Source organism: Leucopleurus acutus (genome assembly GCF_964270905.1).
Source record: "Leucopleurus acutus genome assembly, chromosome: 4".
NCBI lineage: Eukaryota > Metazoa > Chordata > Mammalia > Artiodactyla > Delphinidae > Leucopleurus > Leucopleurus acutus.
In genome coordinates this window covers 36,326,289-36,344,573 of record NC_139146.1, presented here as the reverse complement: position 1 = coordinate 36,344,573, position 18,285 = coordinate 36,326,289, and the positions used below count along the sequence as shown (strand labels likewise).

The 18,285-nt window shown below is 53.2% G+C and overlaps 1 protein-coding gene across 3 annotated transcripts in view; it reads left to right on the top strand.

Annotated features, from left to right (window-relative positions):
* EVC (EvC ciliary complex subunit 1) overlaps window positions 1–16,469 on the top strand; it is an 82,501-nt gene extending 66,032 nt beyond the window's left edge. For 2 of the 3 annotated variants that reach the window (XM_082837980.1, XM_082837978.1), the window contains 9 exons: window positions 118–227; window positions 2,591–2,801; window positions 3,740–3,946; window positions 6,649–6,793; window positions 8,615–8,726; window positions 13,277–13,403; window positions 14,559–14,652; window positions 15,365–15,476; window positions 15,953–16,469. In XM_082837980.1, coding sequence (XP_082694106.1) covers window positions 118–227; window positions 2,591–2,801; window positions 3,740–3,946; window positions 6,649–6,793; window positions 8,615–8,726; window positions 13,277–13,403; window positions 14,559–14,652; window positions 15,365–15,476; window positions 15,953–16,037 — 1,203 coding nt within the window. In that variant the 3' untranslated portion in view covers window positions 16,038–16,469. The remainder of the gene's footprint in view (window positions 1–117; window positions 228–2,590; window positions 2,802–3,739; window positions 3,947–6,648; window positions 6,794–8,614; window positions 8,727–13,276; window positions 13,404–14,558; window positions 14,653–15,364; window positions 15,477–15,952) is intronic. The other variant, XM_082837979.1, reaches the window with a different exon arrangement.
* The last annotated feature ends 1,816 nt before the right edge of the window (window positions 16,470–18,285 follow it).

Sequence of the window (18,285 nt, the reverse complement as noted above, 5' to 3'; positions counted from 1 at the left end):
TTAAATCAAGGGAGAAAGGGATTTTTAAAAAATAAGAAACAAAAGATATGATCCAACAAAGCAATGATGGATAAAATGAACTTGAGTTGACCCCTGTCCCTCTGCCCTGGGGTTTAGGTGTGGATGGAGGAGCACACACTGTCCACTGTGCTGCAGACACACCTGCGGGATGACCAGGACAGCATCGTCCACCGAGTCTTGGGCCAACTTGGCGGCCTCAGTGAAGAGTGAGTACAGCTTTCTGGAGGGTGGGGCCCTGTGTCCTGTGTGATACTCCGTGCTAACCTCAGAGTCCTCATCCGTAAGGTTAACCGTACCCCGGCCTCCCTTACAGTGTGATCCTGAGACCACACTGTGAATATAAATGTGAAAGAGAGTGATAGCAGAGTGCCGCGGATGAAAGCGCGGAGTCAGAATTGATGTGGGTACATGACTTCCTGGATATTTTGCATGTCTCTGTATTTTCAACCCCATGAGATACTAGTTTCGGTTTCTGCAGCGAGTATTCGTTTAGATCTACCCTTTCCGTTGCTCTTGTTTCCTGTCTCATTAAGTTTCCATCTAGGAGTATTTTCTTTGGCCTGAAGTTCTCATTATTTTAGATGTGCTGGTGACAAATTCTCTTAGGTTTTGTTTGTCTGAAAATGTCTATCTCATCTTCATTTTTGAGGAATGTTTTCATTGGGTATAGAATCCTAGTTTGGTTGTGTTTTTTTTAAATACTTTTGAAGGTAGTATTTTGTCTTCTGATTTCAATTGTTTCTGGTTGCTTTTAAGATTTTCTTTTGTTCTTTGGTTTTCATCAGTTTATTATAATATGCCTAAACATGGATGTGGTTTTTCGTGAATCTCTTGTTTGCTTGTTTTAAATAAATCTGTAGTGCTTCTTGAACCTGTGATTTGCTATATTCCATCAGTTTTTGAAAATTCTGAGCCTCTATCTCTTTAAATATTCCTTCTGTCTATTCTGTCCCTATTCTTCCTGGGGCTGCAGTTACACATTTATTAGATTATTTTCACCTTATGTCCTTTGCCTCTTAGAAGCTATTCTGAATTTTTGTTCCCTGTGGTTCAGTCTAGATACTTATTTTGAACTATCTTCCAGTTCATGCTCTCTTCAGCTGTGTCTTATCTGCTGTTAAACCCATGTACTGAATTCTTAATGTTGGTTACTATGTTTTCAGTTCTAAAATTTCCATTTTATTTTTGTCATAGTTTCCAGTTATCTGCTAAAGTTCATCTTATCATTTAATTTCCTAAACATGTTCATCATAGCTGCTTATTCTAATGTCCAATATCTTGTGGGTATGTTTCTATTATCCATTTTTTCTCGTTATTTTTGGTCACTTCTTATCTGTTTGCAAGTCTGGTTATTTTTACTGAATGCTGGACAGTGTTATTAAAAATTGTAGAGATAATTTGAGACTTTGAATGATGGGATCTTCCTCCAGAGAGGATTTATCTTACTTCTAGCAGGGATTTCAGAAAGTGACAAATCAACCACTCCATTGGTGAATTTAGCTGATTCAAAATTAGGTCTTTACAAGGGATGATTCCTTATTCTTAGGATGAGGGCCCCCGGCTGGAAGCCTGGAGTGTTTGCCAGGTCTCTTCTCCTTGGTAAACTGACTGACAGTGCCTTGTTCAACTTCTCAGGCTGTCAGAAAATACCTCAAGTTATAAAACCAAATGTCGAGCCTGCTGGGTAGACCGAGGTTTTCTACTTGACTCATTGGGATAGGAACTCAAAAATAGCTCATGATTTCTGTTTTGGATGTGTTAATTTTGAGAGCTATGTAAGAAATTTGAGTGGCTATGTACTGAAGGCAGCTGCATATATGCACCTGAAACTTGGGGCAGAACGTGATAAAGTTAAAAAGATTAGTAAAAGAAGAGTTGGCTGAATATAACCCAGGTCAGCACCACATCTAAGAGGATGCGCAGCAGGGGATGGGATAATTCCAACCTACTACCTCTGTAAAGGCTCCCTGTGGGGCATGACTACTGGGGGCATTTCCTGGTGGGTCAGTGTACTAGGATTCTCCAGAGAAACAGAACCTATAGATATAGATATAGATATACAGAGAGAAGCTGAGATGTCCCAAGACCTGCAGCTAACAAGCTGGGGACTCAGGAGAACCAATCTGTAGTTTCAGTCCCAAGTCCAAAGGCCTAAGAACCAGGAGGGCTAATGGTGTAAGAGCCAGTCTGAAGGCAGCAGTCTCAAGACCCAGGAAAAGCCAGTGTTTCAGTTTGAGTCCAAAACGAGAAACCTATATCCCACTCAAGGCCTTCAGGCAGGAGGGGTTCCCTCTTACTCATGGGTGTAAGTCAGCTTTTTCCTCTCTTCAGACCTTCAACTGATTGGATGAGGCCCACCCACATTAGGGAGGACAGTCTGCTTTACACAGTCTACCAACTCAAATGTTAACCTCATACAGAAACACCCTCACAGAAGTTCTCAGAATGATGTTTGATCGCATGTCCAGGCACCCCATGGCCCAGTCAAGCTGTCACATAACATTAACCAGTCACACTCAGGGGAGCCGAGAATACTGACCCCTCAGCCCGGCACCCACTTTCTCCAAAGGTCCACGCAGTGCATCCTGCAGGGGCATGACCTGCTCTTACGCTCAGCTCTCCGGAGGCTGGCTCTCCGCAGCAGCGCCATCACCACCCTGACCCAGATGAGGCTGTCAGGGAAGAAGAGCCTTCTCCAGGAGTTGCGCGAACAGCACGCCCTGGAGCAGGACTCCTCCCAGTGTCTGGACGAGCATCAGTGGCAGCTGCTCAGAGCCTTGGTAAGACTGCGCGTCAGCCCCCTGCCCCGCAGACAGGAGTGCTGCTTCCTCAGCTTCCAGGTTCCAACCTGGTTTAGCCAAAACCCCAATCCTGCCCCAGCATCGTTGTGGGGTCAGGACAATGGCAGGCCCCCCTGTAGTGGGGCACCCAGTATGCCCAAAGTTTCTGGTGTACGTTATAATTATACTAAAAACGCACGTGAAATCAGAGCACGGGTAGGTACAGTCGTCACCGGGCGTTGGGAGAAAAGGGCTCTGTAGTCCGTGTTAAGGTTATAACAAATCAAAAGAAAGACTTCGTAAATTGTGGGACTTGGATTTAAACCCAAGCAAGCTGACTGCGGGTCTCCTGTAGCCACTGAGCTGTAGGAGCAGCTGACGTTTTCTGACCCCTTCGTGAGGGACAAGCTCACAGTCTCTTTTGCTCGGCCCAGGAGGGCTTGGTGGGAAGCAGGCAGGACTTACTGCCCTACCTCTGATTCCCCCACCTCCTTCTCCAGCTCTTATTCCTTCAGGGAAAGGAATCCCCATAGGCCTTGTGTTGGCCTCCACGATGTCCCAGACTACTCGCGGACTCAGACGCGACTTTAGAACCCGCTCTGCTGGGGGACTTATAGGAAGTTACTTAGCCTCTCTGAGCCTCTGTGTCCTCATCGCTGCTAGTGTTCAGGCCTCGCGGTGTTTGGGATGGATGAGGAAGTGCTTGTATATGTGTGAAGCCACATGGTGCTGGGCACGTGGTTGGTGCTCAATAAATGCCTTGGGGGATCTTCAGTATACCCAGGCCCATCACTTGCTTTCCACCCCTTCTCCATCCCTTCTCCAACCTTCCTGGGACCCCGGGCAGGGCCGACCGTACATCCTGGTCCTGGCCCTGACCGGAGCATCCGTGCAGGGCAGCAGTGGAGCTCCTACCTCTCCCCGCCCGTCCTTTTCAGGAGGCGCGCGTCCTGGAGGAGGCTGGCCGGCTGGAGGAGGAGACGCAGCAGACACGGCTGCAGCTTCGGCAGCAGCTCCTGGCCGAGGCCCAGGAAGTCGGGCAGCTCCTACAGCAGCACACAGAGCGGGCCATCGGGCAGACGCTGCTGGGCCACGCGCGGAACATGGCCTCCAAAAGCCGGGCCAAGGACACGGATGACTTCAAGGTGCGAGGCCACCCCGGCCCCAGGGAGCCCGAGGCACTTTGGGCTGGGGTGGGGGGCGGGGGCGGACAAGAGGCAGGATTTGGGCAGAGCAGCAGCCGGGGCCTGCCCAGGGGCTTCTGGCCTCGCGGGGCTGACCTGGCTCCCTGAGCCTCCTTTTCCTCACCCGTAAGAGGGAAGGCCTCCCCCGTGGAGCAGTGAGGACTTGTGCCTGCTGCCTGGCCCCGTGTCGCACCATTCTGAGCCCTGGCTCGGTCCTTGCAGCAGCTCCGAGAGGGATGTGGTTTCGCTCAGAGCCGCCCCGCCCAGCCGGTCCGTGGCTGACGCAGGATTCGAACCGAAGCCCCTCTCCCGGGGAGAGACATGGACACTCCCTGCCTCTGGCCGCCTCTGCGGAGACCTGAGGGTTGGTGGCGTTGGCCCTGACAGCTGAGCAAGGCAGCTAAAATCAGTCTGACTTGAGCAAGCAGTGGTTTACTCCTTGTACTGACGGTGATGACAGACCCCAGGTGTGCAAATAGCCGTAGTAAGAAGTGGCGTGAGCGTCGCCCTCCTACGTCTGCAGGAGGGCTCTGCCTGCTCGTCTCACTGGGCTCTCACCACGGCCCTTGCACGGAAAGGATGGTTTTTCTTTCCGCCATTCGGGTGGGAAGACTGAGGCTTGATCGTTGGGCAAAAGACATGTTTAAAGCCCCCCAGCCTCCGTGAGTGGCTGGGGCCGGAGGCGGCCTTGCCCTGCACGACCGACCCCTTGGCTGCCTCCTCCCTCGAGCCGTAAGAAAAGGCAAGGCACCCCGTGTATGGCAGACCACGGCAGAGAGAGTCCGTGGCCGGCACCCACGGGAGGTGGCGCAGATCTGCGGCTGGCAGCAGACCCACATCAGGATATGCCAGGGCGCTTGCGGGCACCTTCCACGAGTCCTTTCATTTACGTAAAGTCACCCATCTGCACAGTAAAGAGGTTGGACCCACATTTCTGAGACACCCCTTGTCGTTCTCAATCTCTCACGTCTGCCGCACATGATCCAGACGTCAGGGCTAGCGATGCTGGACGGGTCTCTTCCTTCCCCTAAAATTCTATAACTCTGACCTAATCAGCGGTCGTTACAGGAAAACAGAATGAAGTATGAGTTTGGCATATTTTGTCCTCACTTTCCCCAAGGGACTCTGATTCAGAATTAGATGATGATGAACACCCCTCCCCGCCCCCAGTACACACACGCACCAGAAAGAACATGGGCTCAGTATCTGGAAGGATGTTCATTTCACAGGGCTCCTTGGCCCCAGGCCCTGCAGCAGGTGCTGGGATAGAGAGTAGCCAGGTGGCAGCATTCCTGCCTTCAAGGAGCTTACGATCTACTGGGAGAGGACACGCTAACCCTTGAGAAGTTTTGCAGAAACTGAGACAACAGGCCGTGCCTGAGGGGGCTCGAGAGAGGGCTGAAAAGTTGGAGCTACTCAAGCAAATGTGTTTGCTGATTCGAATGGTACACCAGCTGGAAAAACTAACGAGGAGGAGAGAATGGTGGAGGCCCTGGAGTGGGGGGAGGGGTGGGATGCAGAGGGGGTAGACAACACTTCCCTGTGGCAGGAAGACAGACGGACAGAAGGCGTGATGTGCAGGTGGGTTTGCTGACCTGAGAGGGGAGAAGAGGGACTTCCTGTCTTCTGCCTTCCATGTGCTAAATGAAATTCAAGGAAGGCCACTGGCCGTCAGTGGGAGCTCCTGACCGGAAGTGCAAGGCCAGAGCCCAGAGTCCTCGTGGGGGGTGGAATCAGATGTAGACGTCCGACAGAGAGGGAGAGAGAACCGGCCACAGTAAGGGAGGAGCAGGGCCCGGGAGTGAGAAGGTGGGCTCTCACCTGCTCTGCACCCTGAGCTGCAACCCTCCTCACCTCCACAGCTTCCGTCCACACCTGCAGATCAGGGAACATTTCTTAGGCCTTGGAACATAACCAATCACTCAACAATAATAAATGGGTATTTTTTTCTTGCCCAAAGCTTGGAACCATTCAATAAATGCTGAAATGGGGGCTCTGGAGCCTGACTTTTGCCCATTATCTTATGAAGTAAAAGACGGTGATTTTGCCAGTGTACAACCAACATGTCCCTGATGATGGGACATCTCAGCATTTCCTTTCTGTTCTGCTTTGGGTTTGAAAGTATATCATTGAGGAATGCATGTAACTGCAAGGGACAAAAATAAATAGAAGTTACTGATCTCACATAACAAGAAATGTGGAAGTAGGTGGTTCCAGGCTGGCACAGAGGCTCTGTGATAGGACCAAGGACCAGACTCTCTCTTTCTGATCCATCATTCTTGGTGTTGGTTGGTTGCCTCATAGTCTCAAAATGGCCACTGCCACTCCAGACATCAAGTTTGCATTCTAGGCAGGAAGAGGGAAACAGCAAAGTCTGTCACCCCCACCAAGGCTTTGCCTTAATGTTCGGAAAGGGTTGGCCCTCAGCAGACTTTCCCTAATATTTCATCTCATTGACCAGAACTGGGTCATACAGTCAGTCTCAGACCATCCCTGACAAAGGAAAATAAGGTTATCGAAACTGGTTTAAACCAGCCACGCACTGTCTGCCTGCTCCTGACCAGCCAAGGTTGGCAGTGGGTGGAAGGTGGGAGCCAGGACCATGTCGGCCATGGCTGGCTCCACGTGTGCCCTCTGCCGAGACTTGTCCCTCCTGCCCACAGAGAACACTGATGGAGGCGGCTGTGGAAAGCGTCTACGTGACCAGCGCTGGTGTCGGCCAGCTCGTGCACGCGTATTACCAGCAGATCAGGCGGGCCATGCAGGACCACGAGGAGAGAAAGCGGCATCACCTGAAGACCCTACAGGGTATAGCGCCCTTCCACCGGGAAGCCCTGCCAGCCACGAGCCAAACATGCTCTTAGCTGGGGACAGGGCAAGATGTCAGGCCTTTCAAATTTTATTTTGGGAGATTTAAGTTTTTAAATGTTTTATGTATTTATTTATCTCCTGCTCTGTCCCCGGAAGGCTTTTGAAAAAGCACTTAAAGAAATATATCCATACAGTACAGTAGGATTTTTTTTTTAAGTAGGCTAATCAGAACAAGGACAGGACAGTGAGGTGGAGTTGGGGCTACGCCATCATCTGGGACGTATGTCATCAGATCCCTACTTAGAGGTGACATGGGTTTGGCTCTGGACGTCCTGGTGGCCAAAGAGATAGAAATTTCCTCAAGTAAAGCTGTCACCGTGTCCATAAGAAAAGGCTAGTGGGGGCTTTCCTGGTGGCGCGGCGGTTGAGAGTCCTCCTGCCGATGCAGGGGACACGGGTTCGTGCCCCGGTCCGGGAGGATCCCACATGCCGCAGAGCGGCTGGGCCCGTGAGCCATGGCCGCTGAGCCTGCGCGTCCGGAGCCTGCGCTCCGCCACGGGAGAGGCCACAACAGTGAGAGGCCACAACAGTGAGAGGCCCGCGTACCGGGAAAAAAAAAAAAAAAAAAAAAAGAAAAGGCTAGTGGCTCATAAATGTGCCTGAGGCCCAGACAGTTTTCCCCTGTGGGCTCTTGTAAGAGGCCTCCCAGGGGATGGAATGGACAAGATCCCCAAGGCCCGCAAGAACGCGATGTAGTAACAGACAAAATCCAGATCCTTAAGGCCTGTTCTTGTGCCATCCCTCCCTGCATCCACGGCTTCAGAACAAAGTAGAATCCCATGTTCTCTGACGGATGCTTCCTGGACGGCCCAAGATCCCCAGACGGAGGACCGGCAGGGTCCTGGGGGCAGGTCTCCTGTGAATATTGTGTTTCTCAATAAGCTCAGCTGCCACTTTTCTCTTCCCCTGGCCCTGGGGAATTTAAGCCCTACATTCAGGTACAATCTGGGACACGCCCAGAAATCTACCAGCTGGCTACAGATCCCTCCTGCTGTTTTTCCAAAGTAAGGGTTGGTCTCCTTCGGCAGGAGACAGATGAGGCTGATCGCCTCTGCAGAACGTTCAGGGACCAGGGTGCTCACATCCCCTCTCTAGGCCTCGGTTTCTGCATCTGCAGGGCTACGGCTGGGCTCCCCCTTCATACATCCTCTCATTATAACTACGGTCCAATAGATAGGCAGTTAATGCAGGTGGTAGTAAGAATCCAGCAGAAAATAATTTTAGGCTTCATCATCTGTTTCAAAATATACCATTGTTTTAAATTTAAAAAAAAAAGAATAAGCAGGTTCTGATATGCAGACCAGTGCACCTTGGACTCAGAGGCTAAACCTCCCAGCTCCTTGGAAAGCACCCAGTTCAGCACCCACGTCTGTAAGGCTGACTGCACCCCTACGGCTCTGAATGGGGTTTGAATGGTTTTTCCTTCCTGGTGTGATTTTTATCCATTTGTGGTGGCCCTTTAGCGTTAACTCTTGCCTATTCGGCTCCCCTTTCTCCTGATACTTACAAGAAAGCCGGGCCTGAGCAGTTGCAGGGAGAGCCGGGGTGCTGCCCTCCCGGGTTCGCAGGGTGTGATGGAAGCTGCAGCATCCTCACGCACACGAAGTCCTTCCCAGGGTGAACTGTGGCGCTGGTGGAGGCACACCCGAGAGCACGTGTGACCTGCTGATCCCTGCACCTCAGCGCCCGGGCCAGACCTGGCAGTGTCAGTCCTTCAGACATGCACCCTGACCGTTGTGTGTATGTTAAATGCTCTAGGTGAGAGAATGGAACATTTCAAGCTGCGGAAAAAGCAGGAACTCGGTGATCCTTCGTCAGGGGCCGAGGTAGCGGGTGGAGCTCAGGAAGCCTCCGGAGCTGTGCACCAGAGGTGAGGCCTCACTGCTGTCTGCGGGTCCCCACGCGGGCCATCCCGGCCCCTGTGCATTGCACGTGTCTCTCGGCGCTGACCTTACACTCAGCGCAAGTGACACTGACACTCTCGGCAGCCGACCTCCCACACATTCGCCTGCGGACCCGGGTCTCCTCTGCCTCCCCCGCTGCGTGGAAGCCCATGAGCCCCTGTCTGGCTCTCCCTTCTACGCACGGCCCCTGCAAGGGACCTGGCACAAGGGCGGAAGTCAAGGTGTGGCGGGAGCTTCCTTTCCAGGTCTGAGCGGTCTTCACAGCCCTGAACTGGCATCTCCTCTCTGATCCATGCTGAGGGTTCCCCCAGAAGCAGACCCTGAGCCAAGGACCTGGGGGGCAGGTGAGCCCAGGAAGCACAGGGAGGGAGCAGGGGAATGAGGACGAAGGCTGTTTGCCATAACAAGGACCCACTGCCAATCACACGCTGTGTTATCTCAGGGATCCAGAGGTTGGAAGTCGGGCGGGCGCCACCGGTTTCTCTGGGCCTCACAGGCCGAAATCAAGGTGTTGCTGGCCAGGCTCTCATCGGAGGCTCTGGAAGCTTCCACGCTTCTTCAGGTGTCGGCAGAATCCAGTTCCTTGTAGAACGGAGGTCCCATTTCCTTGTGGCTACCGGCTGGCCCTCCCGAGGTCCCATCGGCCACTCTCTGGTCTTTGCACGTGGCCCCTGCATCTCGGAGCATTAAGTCCTGCCTACACTTGGAATCTCTTCTGCTGCGTCTCTCTGACCCCAGCTGGGGAAGCTTCTCTGCTTTTATGGGCTCTGGTGATTGAGACCCACCAAGATAATCCGGGATCATCTCCAAATTTAAATCAGGAACCTTAATCACGCCTATGAAGTCCCGATTGCCGTGTAACAGAACATCTTCACGCATTCCAGGGATGAGGGCGTGGACACCTTTGGGGGCCGCTGAGCAGCCTACCACATGGGAGAAAAGCCAGTAAGGCCTGTGATGATGAGGGGTTTCCGTGGCAACTGAGGCCCAGCCCTGGTCTGGACCTCCCGAGAGATTGTGCAGAACTCAACTTCCAGTTACGCCAGCAAGGGGCAAGGAAAATAGAGGATTTGTCTACCAACCCCCTTCCACATTGGTTGAGGGTCTGTCCTGGAGGTGTGAACTCTCCAGCCTTCCCAGGCATCCCTGAGCTGGCCAAGCGCCCCGCCCCCTTCATGGCCAGAGGAAGCCCCGGTACCTGGTCGCACGTGCTTGTAAGATGCCGGTGGTGCGTGCGGGAACTGTCCACTGAAGGGCAGCCGGCCACCAGGTGGGTGAGGAGATGTGGGCTCCGCACCGACAAGTCCATGTAAGCACATACTTAGGTCCTGAGCTAGGCACGGGGGACAGCGCCTCCCACCCGACTGCTCACAGCCTGCAGGGAGAGACGGACAAGTAAAGAGATGGCAGTAAGTTGGTGCGGGCACTATGATGAGGGGAGGGGGCAGAGGAGAGGCATCCCGCCGGCTGGAAGCAGCAGCAGGACCACCGCTCTGCAGGGTAAAGGAGAGCAGGTCCGTGCCATGCCATGAGTAAATCCCAGCCCTCATCTCACGCTCATTTAGGAAACAGGAACCACGGCGTCCCCTGGGTCACAGTGAGTCCAGCATCCCCTCTGTAAATCCTCTGGCCATTAACAGCGGTCAGTAAATGCCCTGCCATTGGGTTGAGGCTGGGGCTTGCTCTGACTGTCGCATATCCATCAAACTACAGTCCAGCGGTTCTCAGATCTGGGGGACATCCATCTCACTTGGCTTTCTGCTGAACATGCAGGGCCGCCCCATACCTGGAGACCCAGACTCAGGAACTTTGAGGAAGGCCCAGGCATCTAATTGCTGACACACTCCCTCCCTCCAGGGATTCTGACGGATGTGGTGCAAGGGCTCCACTTTGACCCCAGTGACCCAAGAGGAGGGGCCTTGGTCACCACCTGGTCCAGCCCTGCTGGGTTTATGGAAAATAAAAGCAAAGCCCAGTGCGGGTGTGGGTGCATGACCCAGTCTCACTGATTTACAGGCTCATACATGGCCGTTGATGCCCTTCCCTCCATGCCCATCTCCTTGAGTTCATAAGTGCAGTTTCTAGTGAAAGTCAGCCAGAGCTCCTAGGGACAGAGCAGTGTGGTGATGACAGGTATTGACTTTAAAAAACGAGATGTCAATAAGCACAATTCTCAGTCAGATGGTAAATTTCAAATTGCATCTCTGGCAAGGGGTGGGATTGTGAGTGAGCTTGCCTAGGGATACCAGGTGACGCGGTGGCGACCCCTCCCATGAGCCACATAGTGGCTGGGTCCCTTCACGCCCCGAGCCCCAGGTTCCCCATCTGTAAAATGGGGTTGCAGTAACACCTGTGTCATGGATGTGTAACTGTGCAGATGAGCAACGCAAAGCCTGCACAACGCCCACACACAGGCCAGCACGTGGCCAGGGCGCTGATGTCCATCATTGCCGTCAGTGCTGTCATTGCCGAGCCATGGGGCACTGCACAGTGCGATGTGAACTTCAAATAGTTCTGGAATCAGAACTCTTTCAGAATGGATTTTTTTTTTTTTTTAATGTTCATATCCATAGTCAAATCTGAGTCCAAACACAAGAAGTCGATGAACTTACGCATCTCACTGGGTGACTCAGATCCTACAGTCAGGCCGTTTCCTCCCTCCAGGACGTGCCAGGGGTCAGCAGTCCTGAAGGGGCTCCTGCTCCCAAGCTCGGGCACCACCTGGCTGTCCCAGCACAGCCTCTGTCCTCTGTGGGCTCTCTTGTCCGGGGCCCTTGTTGCTCCCCTCCTGGCTTAGAGCTGTGGCCTCTGACCGGAATCCTGCTCGTCCTCCCTGCTTCCCGTGCTGCAACCAGGGCATCGCAGAAAACATGAGGCAGCCCCTGTCTCAGATGCTCCTGGACCCTCGCGTGGCTCCCCAGGCCTCGAGCGTGAAGCCCTGCCCCTAACCCGGGCACACAGGCCCTTCCTGGGCAGGCCTGTCACTTCCCTGCGTTCCCAAGAGCCAGGTCCATGGGGGAGCAGACAAGCCAGCAGGATGATGGTCGAGAGTGGCCAGGACTGGTGACAGAGCGGGTCTGGGGAGGAGGCTGCTCACAGAAAGAAGCCACCCAGCTTCTGTAGTGAGCTGAACGGGGCCCGCAGAAGATATGTCCATGTCCCTAACCCCTGAACCTATGCATGTGACCTTATTTAGAAAAAGGTCTTTGCAGATGTCATTTATGTAAAAGATCTTGAGATGAGGACATCACCCTGGGTTATCCCAGCGGGTCCTAAATCCAATGGCAAGGGAAGCAGGGGGACATTTGACCACACACAGAGAAGATGATGTGACGACAGAGGCAGAGATTGGAGTGACACAGCCACAAGCCAAGGGGTGCCAGCGGCCACCAGAAGAGGCAAGGAACATGTTCACCTCTAGAACCTCCAGAGGAAGGACGGCCCTGCCAACTCCTTGACTGAAGATTTCTGGGATCTTCTGTGAGAGGACAGATTTCTGTTTTTTTAAGCCCCCTAGTTCGTGGTCATTTGTTAGAGCAGTCCCAGGAAAGTAATGCATCCTCCTTGAGGGTGTGAGAGAGAACCACACTGCAGAGCACTGACCTCAGCCGTATCACAGTTATTTGTTCGATATCTATCTCCCTCCCCAGCTCAAAGTGGGGCCCCATGAGGGCAGAGGCTATGAGTCTCTTATTCACAACTGTGTCTTCAAAACCCAGCATAGCACCTGGAAGCCCAGAAATACTTTTATGAATAAAGGAATGAGCGGATAGATGGATGGATGACGGATGATGGGGTCTTGTAGGATGAATAGGAGTTTGCCAGACAAAGACAACGAAGAGGGGAAAGGCATTACTGGTAGAAGGAAGAGCAGAAGCAAAAGCAGGTGGAATTTTGTGCCTTCAGATATACTTCATGAACACCTGCCTATTGATGCTAAAAGTGACTTCTGCCTTCAGGTCTAGAAATTTAGCCCCTTTCAGAAAATCAACCACAAGATTGACAGGAAGAAGGCAGAGAACGATTACAGAAACAGAGTGGGTGGTATTGAATGTTCCTGTTTGCTGAGGACTAGAGGAAGGTCAGCCAAGGAGGGGAGGGTATTCAAAGCAGGAGGGGAGGGGTCTCTGCTGCTGAAAGGGAGGTGGGGCCTCTCTCCAGGTCAGGGACCCTGCTTCAGCCCCAGCTCTCTCCTCTGCCACTAGCAGTCATGAGGCTGCTGTAGGCAGGGTTTCTCAGACTCTGCATCCTAGGAAACGAGCCTTCTGTTTTACAAGGGAGGAGCTAGCGCAATTCTGAGATTTTAAATAAAGACAGGTGCTATCAGGGGACCATCTCTCTGCTCCCTGCCACACCCTGGGGTTAAAATGATTTTCTCATATGAAGATGCCACTTGCAGCCCAGCCGCTTTGCAGCTGTGGGACCTCAGGGTTGCCCCCGGCCCTCTGAGCTTCTCTCGAGCTTTTCTCCTCTCTGTCCTGCTGATGTCACCAACGGCCTTCCTTCCTTCCCCCAGGATGTTGGCGCAGCAGAAAAAGTTCCTGGCCCAGTTCACGGCACACCAGCGGACCCGCCAGGACGCGTGGAAGCAGAGCGCGAGGGTCATGGACCATCTGGAAGCCCAGCTTGAGACCCAGCTACAGGTACAGCTTCTGAAAATGGGCCTTTGCAAAGTGGGCAGTGGTTTACAGGGGAGTGGAAACAGTAAAAGGCTAAGCTCATGATCACAGGTCAGCACTGGAGCCTTTGTGAGGACCACACGCCCTGCTCGGGACCCCCTCAGCCCCCGCTAGTCTCACAGGCTGATGACACATCAGCCTCGCTGCTCAACTGTGAACTTTGATTCCCCCGGGTCTGCAGCACCCAGCTCCGGGCCAGGCCCTGACCACTCGTCAGTTTTGTCTGTTGAGCTGAAAGGAATGAGCGTCTCCCTGTGTGTGAATCGCCACCGTGTGGGCCTCTTGGTGTCACGGCAAACATTGGTATCATTCAGGCAGTGCTGCTGTGACCAAGGTTTGCACTTTACCTAGAACATACAGGAAGCTCAACTTTCGTGATATCCTGTGGATATCTCATCCCAGAAAAATCTCATCAGCGTGAGATTATAAGGTGCGGCTTGAAAGCAAAGTGGCTGCCTGTAAAAACATCAAATATTCAGAATGGCAGGGCTGAGCGGAGTGCTGGCGCCGTCTGAGTGTTCGCCGCCAGTGTGGCAGTGACATCTGAGACGATGACGAGAAAGACGTTCATGGTGGTTCACGTCTATTCCCTGAGGGTCTCTTGTAGACAGTCACTGAGCAGAGACCTTTACATCCACCACCTAAAGTCCTACTCCGACAGCCAAGGTGGGGGTTACACCCAGTCTCCCATTTACAGATGAGGAAACTGAGGCCCCGAGAGGTAAGTCACCTCCCAGTGCCCCACAGTTAATAAGCCACGGACTCCGGGTCTGGCTGATAATCGATGGTGCTGGCAGTTAAGGACTCAGACTCGAGTCAGGCAGGGGTGCGATTGCTCCTGGTGCTGCTGCCCTCACCGAGCCCCTCGCGCCTCAGTGTTCTCGTCTGTAAAGTGGGATCCGTGGCTGGTGTGGGCGAGGATGGGTGGTTAGCTCCCCCCGCGTCACACGTGCGTCTGCCTGCTCCTGGCGTTTCTGGATGCCTCTTGGAGAGTCCTCCTCCGCATGGGGACGCGGTCCTGTCCCCACTCTCAGAGCGCCCCCTCGTGCTGATGGAAGGCGATGTAGAGGCGGAGCAGGGCAGAGGCCGGCCCAGCTGACCCTCTCTCTCTGCATCCAGGAAGCTGAGCAGAGCTTCATCTCAGAGTTGGCGGCGTTGGCCCGGGTGCCCCTTGCCGAAAGCAAACCGTTTTCCAATAAGCATGGGCTGTCAGGTGAGTCATAGAAGGCGATGCCCTGCAGGCTCTCTGGGCTGGGAGTATAGGTTCCAGCACCGGGTGTACCACTAACTGGCGTGTGGCTCCAGGCACCGCACTTACCCTCTCTGGGCTTCTGTGTCCTGTCTGTAGATGAGCGGCTAGGCTAGGATGCCCCTGTGTCCCTGGCCCTTCAAAATGCAATAATTCCGATTCCTGGGTCTGCTGCTCAGTTGCTGACTCTCATCTCTGACTCTGTTTCCCCATCTGTAAAGTGGGGATAATTAGCCCTCCTCCTTTGGCCAGCAGAACTTCAGGGACATCATAGAGTGTTGTAACCTCTAACGGGATAGCAAGGGGAAGGTGTGTAAAGTCACGGAGGGCTATTAAAATAAAAGCTATGGTATTGGAGCTGTGTTCTAGGTTCTTAACTGCTTTGGAAGGGAAGGCTGCCCTTCCGCTGGGTGTGGCAGAAACACAGCAGGAGCCTGGCCGACTGAGTTTGAATCCTAGCTCTGCCACCTTTCAGCCTTGTGGGCTTGGGATAGCTCTCGCCCCCCACGAGGTCTCAGTCTCCTCACAAGTTAAACGGGTCTAAGAGAAGTAGATACCGAGTGCATACTCGGCCCCCAGAGGTACTCAAACAATGCTGGGGTGGCGTGAGGCCAAGAGATGCTGTCACCTACCCAGAGTCACAGAGCCGGTTTCTGGGTTCACGTGTCTCCTGCAGAGAAACCCCTAAGAACCAAAAGGAAGAAGCCGGCACCCCGGGACAGAGGAGACTTTGGGGGGCCCAAGGACGACGACCCTGCCTCAGGGGCCCCCCCCCCAGGATCGCTCAGGTACACCGGGGCCCTTGTTGATCACCTAAATCTGGGCAGGAAATCCAGCGCCTCTCAGAGGCGTTGACTCGGGTCCGAGAAATGATGGGTGATAATGGGAAGTGTTGGTATTACTGTTACTGCTATTATTAGTGTCCCGTTTGGCGGGTCGGCCACGACCCCCCACCCCCCGCCCCAGCCCGTCAGCATCCAGCCTGAATAGCTGGCAATCCCAGGCCTCAACAGGGCGCTGCCAGCTACAGATGCTTCCGGATTTGTGGTAGGGTGCCTCAGTCATCTGAGCATGGGTCGGACCTCCCACCAAGGAGAGGGAACCTGGGAGTTTCTTTTGTTTCTTAACAACCCATGTCAAAATGCAGACTGTGTTGATGGCCTGTCACCGCCTTTTCATGGGATCAGATTGGATGCATTGGTATTGCATCTAGACAGACCTGGAATCAAAGTTCTGACCAACTGCCTTTCTTCCGTATTTTAAGCAGCAAAAGGCTGAGCCAGCAAGAAAGTGAGGTTGGTGACGGTGAGAATTCCAAGAAGATGCTAAAGAGAAGAAGCAATCTGTAGCTTAAGGCTGGTCGGGGGGACGGAACCTGAAGACCCCGTCTGTATGCCACCTGCCTCTCCCCCAGGCAGTGAGGAGGGACTGGCCACCCCGGGGTGGGGGACAGTGGGGTCTCCCCTCTGCCCACAGGCTTGCTGTGCAGGGATGGAGAATGGGTATCAAAGTCCCAGAAAAAGGCCTAAAAGAGCAGGGCGGACCCTACCGCCTGTGAAGATGATACCCACCCCCACCCCTGTGTTGGAAACACGTCTGCTCCAGTTTTTCAGTGTCGCCTTGGCTTCGAGATGTGGCTCTGTTCCTTGGGAAGCCCCTCCTTCCTGGCTCCCTGTGCTTCCCAACCCCGTGTCCCAATGTCACCCCGAACCAGCGTTCCGCGAGCGCTAAGTGGTCTCATTTCCACCCTGGGGGCCCTCTGCTCGCCAGCCTCCCCGTGGAGTTCCACCTATAATAAAGGGATCACCAGGTGTTGCTGGTGTTTTCTGGGTCCGAGGCCTTTTCTCCTCCGTTCCCATCACCCCCGCTCTCTCTGTCCCCTGCACCATGGGCACTGGCCAACACGGATTCTCCTCAGGACCCATTCCCTTCTTTGGTTCAGCCAGCAGCGACGGCCTGGTCTCAGTGAGGGCATCTGAGGAGTCTCAGGGCCCCATGACATAGACCGTGGAACCCCTGGCCGGCAGGCCTATCCTCACCCACCCTGGGGACCTAAGGACCCACAGATACATGACACCTGCGTTAGGGTCTTCTGTTGGAGACAGTTAAAGCGCTAGGAAGGAGGCCCAGCCCAGGAGGACTTCCCCTGGGAGGGATGAGTTCTTCTGCCAGGCAGCAGCCCTCCCCTAAGGAGAAATGCTTCTCCCAGTGGATGCTGAGAATATCCAGCTTTCAAACCAGCCAGTGCCTTTCCCACCCGGAAAGAAAATTGCCCTTTTCATCGACATCAGGGATTCTCAGTCTTGGCACTGTGGATATGTGGAGTGAGAAAATTTCTTTTTTGGGGGGTGGGGCTGACCTGTGCGTTACAAGATGGTTAGCAGCTTCCCTGGCCTCTTCCCACCAGATGCTGGAAGCACTCCCCAGTTGTGTCAACCAAAAATGTCCCCCGACATGGCCAGATGTTCCCTTGGGGGCATCACCCACTGATATAAGTCAGAGCATGCTGACCCCGGGCAAGTCTGGGATGGGGAGTACAGGGTTTCCACAAATTCCCAGTACAGAGTGGGCTCCAGGTTATAGAAGCTTCTGTCTCAGGGATTTTCTGGACCATTTGTGGTCTGAATTTTTATTTCTTACAACCTAGATTAGTCTCTCTTATTCAGGAAAGCGAGGTTCCTTAACAAAAGAAGTAATCCATACTAGTTACATCGTTTGTCAAGGATACTAACCGTCGGAGATCCTCAAATCCTGACTGGTCACCAGGCGAATTTCCAAAGTTAGCCAACAGCCCCCTCTAGTGGCTAAATAAAATATTTCCTTATTCTGCAAAGTCTTGTAACAAGTTTTGACTTCCTGCAATATTTTGAGAACCTGTTTTATATAGCAATTGCTTTTGTCACATGGGTCCTGTGCACAGAGGCATTCTGAAAGCAGATGCCTCCTATGCTGGTAACGTCTGATTTGGTGACGTGAGTTTGGTAAATGGAGACGCCCTGGCAGCACCAGGATCTCTGGAAGATCCGAGCAGTATAGGTTCAGCCTCCACGGATCTTGCATGGGTGACGCTTTTGCTTAAGTGTAGCTTCCTTAGTCCGGGGGACATGTCACCTGTCACCTGTCACATGCTGCTGGACTGCTTGGCACAGTGTGGGGCGCATAGCTCTCCATAAAGGCGTGTGGACTGCGTCTGTTTCCATCACATCAAAAATCGACTCTAGAGGTGCCTTTCATAATGGAATTGCATCCTTGTTCAAAACGAAATGCGACTCTCTCAGAAAGAGAGAGACAAATACCGTATGCTAACACATATATATGGAATTTAAGGGGAAAAAAATGTCATGAAGAACCTAGGGGTAAGACAGGAATAAAGACACAGACCTACTAGAGAATGGACTTGAGGATATGGGGAGGGGGAAGGGTAAGCTGTGACAAAGTGAGAGAGAGGCATGGACATATATACACTACCAAACGTTAGGTAGATAGCTAGTGGGAAGCAGCCGCATAGCACAGGGAGATCAGCTCAGTGCTTTGTGACCGCCTGGAGGGGTGGGATAGGGAGGGTGGGAGGGAGGGAGACGCAAGAGGGAAGAGATA